This window comes from Polistes canadensis, unplaced genomic scaffold, assembly GCF_001313835.1.
Source record: "Polistes canadensis isolate GaletaPanama2010 unplaced genomic scaffold, ASM131383v1 scaffold_99, whole genome shotgun sequence".
In the NCBI taxonomy this organism is placed as follows: Eukaryota; Metazoa; Arthropoda; class Insecta; order Hymenoptera; family Vespidae; genus Polistes; species Polistes canadensis.
In genome coordinates this window covers 124,535-130,824 of record NW_014569646.1, presented here as the reverse complement: position 1 = coordinate 130,824, position 6,290 = coordinate 124,535, and the positions used below count along the sequence as shown (strand labels likewise).

General features: G+C 24.4%; 1 protein-coding gene across 3 annotated transcripts in view; it reads left to right on the top strand.

The window, feature by feature from the left end:
* LOC106787364 (cleavage and polyadenylation specificity factor subunit 6) overlaps window positions 1-637 on the top strand; it is a 9,549-nt gene extending 8,912 nt beyond the window's left edge. For all 3 annotated transcript variants that reach the window (XM_014749667.1, XM_014749665.1, XM_014749666.1), the window contains one exon: window positions 341-637. In XM_014749667.1, the coding sequence (XP_014605153.1) occupies window positions 341-509 (169 nt within the window). In that variant the 3' untranslated portion in view covers window positions 510-637. The remainder of the gene's footprint in view (window positions 1-340) is intronic.
* Window positions 638-6,290: the final 5,653 nt, after the last annotated feature.

The window sequence follows — 6,290 nt, the reverse complement described above, 5'->3', positions numbered from 1 at the left end:
TATATATATATATATATTTATATATTTGTTTTTTGTTATAGGATAAAAAAAGAAAAAAAAGTATAAATGTATAACAGAGACACACATATATATATGAAAGCGTGCGATTAATATTCAGGAAGGAATTTGTTTAAATATTTTTTTGTAACTCACTCGGTCAGGATATCAATGTAATTTATAACGTAGATAGATAAAGAGAGAGAGGGAGCGAAAGAAAGAAAGAAAGAAAGAAAGAGTGAGAGTGTGTGTTAATGTTTGATAAAACTAGCGATGTACGAAGAGACGTAAGATATAGGCTCAACATTAAAATAAGATAATTTGGCTGACGTGTCCTGTGTAGGTATTATGACGATCGCTACAGAGAACGTGAACGAGACAGAGAACGAGAACGAGAATCAAGCCGAAGACCATCTGAACGTGAAAGAGAACCGGAACGTGAGCGAGAACGTGAACGAGAAAGAGATCGACGTGATGAAAGAGGAGATTCTTCACATCGTTCAAGACATTAGACGGGTTTGAAGAGAAAGGATAATATATAGTGGGAACGATTACTATAACACATAATATTGTGACCCTCAACGTAGTCTTGTTCAATTTAAAAAGAAAGAGAAAAAAAAATGAAACAAATAAAAGTTAAGAGGAACTACACAGCTTGTAATTAAGATTAACGCACTACTAATCTGTGTGTTCACCATACAAGATTCATAAAAGATGTTGATAATGTGTTGTTTAGTAGGAAACAAAGATATACATCTAGATGATACATTTTTTGCATTAAATTTTTCCTAATAGAGATACAGTGACAAATATGATTTACGAGTAATTCGTGTGTTTATTACTTCAGTTTAAAGATACAAAAAATTAATTATTAAGAAAAAATAATTAAAAAAAAAAAACACAAAAAAAAAACAAAAAAAAAAAGAAAATAATAAGGATACAAATCCTCATCATATATATTAATATTCAGTAGAATTATCTTATATTGATTCTAACTTACGTTTCTTCTTCTTCTTCTTCTTCTACTTCTTCTTCTTCTTCTTCATCTCTTCTTCTTATTCTTATTCTTCTTTTACGTAATAAGTATATTGTAAGATGATAATACACGCAAATATAAACATATGTGTAATTAGCATTATAAGTGTATAAGGAAAATATGCATGTAGTTTAAAAAAAAAAAAAAACAAAAAAAAAACTTTAGATTTTTAATCGAGACGATGTGTCGGTGCTTTATTATTGATTGGCAATATTATTAAATTGATGAAATAGGTATTTTCAAATATATATATATATATATATACAAATGCGTGTATATATATATATGACTTTATTGATGCTAAACTAGAAATGAAACGAGAGAGGTAGAACAGACATTACCTATTAAAATGTTTCATACGCAAGTGCTGGCTCAGAGCTCTGGGAAGAAGGAAGACATCTTGTGTGAAATACATCGATCTTCTGGCAACAACAAACAACACGATGCAAGATTGTATCTTAAAATAATACATATATACGCTTTCAAAAATATATACTACTCAATATGTCTACTTTATTCATCTGTACACGCAATATCCTAAAATGTTGTTATTTTTTCTGTTTCTTGTGGTTTTATAGAAGAAAATATCCTTCTCATTATATATATATATATACATACATATACATATATATATATAATCTCAAAGCGCTCTAACCACACACATCACCGTCTGTTATAATAAATAGTTTATGTTATTTTTTAAGAGAGAGAGAGAGAGAGAGAGAGAGAAAGAAAGAAAGAAAGAAAGAAAGAGAGAGAGATAGATAGATTGATTTTTATATTAACTATTGCCTTAATAAGATAAAATAAATATGCAACACACGGTACACATGCATACATACATTATCTTGTTGAAAAAAAATCTTCACATTTTTTTGAGTATTAATTACAAGAGTTAAGAATAATTAATGATCTTTTCATTTTATAAGAAAAATCAAACTATATACTTTATTAAATATGTTGCGCTGTTTTTTAAGGCATTTTATGCGCATATATATGCAGGGTGTTGTGTTGTAACTGATGAATACAAGCGAGTAAAGAATGGTTCTATATGAAAAACTAAGTTGAAAATGTGGAAAACAATGTATTTATAAAAAGCTGTGTTTTTTTTAAAAAAGATAAGTTTGAATATTTGTCGAGTAAGCATGTATTCGATTAAGCTTGCAATTCTGAAAAGTAGAACCAAAATTTGTCTGTCTGAAATCGAATCAAATGCATGAATCATCAATGCATTTTCATCAAAAACAAATTTTATTCTATGTTCTCAATTTATTTTATCATGTAGAATCAATCTCTACTCGCTTGTATCACCTGTTACAAGACATCTCTGTATTTACAAAGATATATATTTATATATATATCGCGTTATTTCAACTTTGTGAGAATTTATCTTTTATTTAATATTATATACATATATAACGTGTTACTTTTTACGAATAAATTTGTATTAATTAAAATATTAATATATATGGATATATATATATATATTAATATTTTTCTTTTTTGCAATTAACGAATGTAAAAAATTCTCACAAAGTATTAAGAGAGAGTGTAATTAATCCTGTAAGCACACCAACCAACAGTATCCTGACCTTTTATGTTATAATTTAAAGAAGGAAAAAAAAAACAAAAATATGTTAATTGATAATGCATGTCACATTTTCATTTATAGACATTTATTGATGTGTTGTTCCGTATATAGTTATATAGACTACGTATTCTTTAAATTAAGTAGAAAATCATGCATGAGGTACTACTACTGATAGTCTATTTTTATTTTAATGTAAAGGAAGAAACAATGACAAAAAAGTATAATTTATTGTAATCGATTGAAAAAACTTGTTTGCGTAAGTGGCAATATGGCTATAAGTATATGATTATCAAAGGAAAACATATCAAATAGCTTTAATACCATCAAATTTATTAGACATTCTTCACTAATGAAGTAGTGAAAGAGAAACTTAAAATAGAACATTTTTCCAATGAGTTTCACTCATTATCAGTGCCTTTATTGAAACAAATTATCAGAGAAAACGAACGGTCTGTTACTAAGTAGACTTGAAATATTCATACGAATACTTTCATCGCTTTTCTTTTTTCTTTTTTCCTTTTTTTATATTAAAGAGTAATCTTTCTTATTATTTTTTCCATAAATAATTTGGTAGTTAATTTTTGAATATGAAGAAATTATAGGTAATTTAATATTTAATGAGAGATAATGTTAAAAATGTTTAATTTTATATTACAACATATATCGTTTTAGGGAGGGATTTGTAAAGAATTTTGAATAATTTTATTTTTCAAAGAAGCGATATATATATTTACATATATCAATAATTATATAATATAGTTGAAACACTGAAGTTAAAATGTAGCAAATAATAAAGCAGACGCATTTAATTTTTCAAATCTTGCAGTTTTTAAAATAAAAGTGCAAGAACATAATCGATATTGATATTTTTTGGAAAAGAATGAAAATAATATAAATTTATAATTTTCATTAGTTGTTATATAAAAAAAATATTTTGTACAAAAGTGATAATCTTCTTAACATTTATTTTAAAATACTCATTGTATTTAGAAGATTCATATATATTATGGATATTTATGATTCCTGCAATATTGCAAGCTTTTGATCAACTTCTATGAAATTCGATCAATAAGTATATCTACATATATATATATAATATTATGTTGCTTAAATTAATTTATATTTCCGATTTTACCTAGTACTATTTGTCATGCAGGTATTTAGAAAATGTGTGTCTTTAAGTGTGTTCTATTAATATTTTCTAATAGGTTCATATTTTTCCAACTCGTATAAATGAAATAAATAATATTTAGTGCATGGTAAAATCATAACGATGATTATACATGTATATTCTATTTTTGATTATCAATGCCATTTTATCGTCATATATCTCATTCTATGAATTGTATGAGATATATATATATATATATATTACATTTATATTAATAAGTATATATTATTAATGCGCTTGCAACATACAAAGAAAGAGTATTAAATGAATTTTTTCTATATTAAGAAAAAGAAACTTTAAAAGTTATGAATTACATAAATACATAAGTCAGACTAGAGTAATGCACGTATGACAATATACAGTCGAAATTAATTAATGTATGAATTTAATTGTACAATATTTTATTTTGATAGAGTATTTATTATTATTATCATCATCGTCAAGAAAATAACTAATTAACATGGTCACGTATAGAAAAGTTTGCATTTTATGCGCATTTGTTTTTTTCAAAGTATTTGTTTTTTATTCTAAATTGCAATGGTTCATATTCTCTTCTCGTCTCTATGTCCATTTCTCTCTATGTATACTTTTTATTATTTGATATGTGCATATTACGCTATTATTAAGATATAACTACATAACTTTTCTCAGCTGCTATCATCATTATTATTATTATTATTATTTATTTATTTATTGTTATTATTATTATTATTATTATTATTATTATTATTACGCCCACCATACAATGTCGCATAATTTTTCGATTCTTTTTTCTAAAGAATCTTTTATTTGTTTGTATATATTTATATGCGTATATGAATATCTCCCATTAGATAAATTTAATAGATTTTCCAGTGAAGTTTTCACTGGACAAATTGTATGTGGAATTAAGGGTAAGTTACGTATCAAAAGCAGCTATGTTTAATTTATAAATTAGTTTTAAATGCATTTAATGACATAGCGATAACAATAACAACAATAAAAAGAAATGATAATAGTAATATTTCATTTCTTATATATTGTAAACTTAATAAGAGTAATCACAATCGCTCTTTGTGTAGATTTATATATATATATATTTATATATCATATATTTTATCAACAACGATTTAGTTTTTCTTTGTGGTCTAATATTTCTATTATATTATATTATATTATTATTAATGTTCTATTATATTATATTTCTTTTATTTTACTATAATTCTATTTAGAATTTTTCCATTTGTTATATTTATTATCATCATAAGACGAACAGACCACAGCAAAAAAAAGCGATGATATTATAATTTATATTATTTAAAGAAAGAACAACAAAAATAATAACGGTATTACACACACACACACACACACATGATATAATATGCACAAATTATGCATGATATTATCATACTTTATAACGATAATTTAAATTTTTCCATTCCAATTTGCACAAACATATTTATTATATATTAAATATTTTTCTTTTCTTTTTACACGTTTATAAAATGAATAAAGCGATCTTTCATTTTGTTACATCATAATGCAAAAAGGAATGGGATATTTAAAATATTGTTTTTATCGTGGATATTTTTTTATCATGTAATAAGTGTCCAGTGTGTGTGTTATATATATATATAGTATTTAACACATTAAATGTTATGCTGATCTCTATAGTCGACCTTAAACTTTCCATTCAGGCCACGTTGGTCATCAATAGCCTACGTTCTTGTATTTTTCTATGACTGATAGATCATCGTGGTCTAAATGAAAAGCTCAACAAGAGAGTCTTCGCACGCTTAATTTGTTAAGTATCTCAAAAAAAAAAAAAAAAAACAAAGTCAACTATAGAAGTTAAATTTTCTAGTCAAATTTGATCTCAGAATGACAGTATTAAAAATATTTAATCTAATACAATGTTAAAAGGTTTACGTCAAATAATAATCAATCTAATATATTTTATATACATATATTAATTAATCTTAAGAAATTTCACACACACGCATACACCTACACACACACACAAATATATATTTGAAGTATTTTACTTGCATTAAAAATCAAATATAATTACTTCAATTATACATAATATTGCAGCTGTATATTTATACAAAAGAAATGTTAATACTTTATTTTTTATATAAACAATTTCTTTTATTTTCTTCATTTTATATAACGAATTGCAACAATATACATATTATGAAGATTGCGTTCTAGCAATAATATTAAATAATAATTGAGACACAATTAATGTAATAATAATAATATTCAAATTATAAATGTATAAAATAACAGATCGTATATTATAGAGACGACAGTGCTATATTGAATGAAGTAAATTTAAGAGAAACAATTTTAAGAAATATTTTTTATTAGGTTTATTATATTCAAATAGAAAAATAATTAAGGAAACGTTACAAACACACACACACACACACGTACATATATATATACATACATAAAAAAGTAATATTTACAGGACTCTGTTTTTATTGTATAATATTTTTCTTTCTAAATAT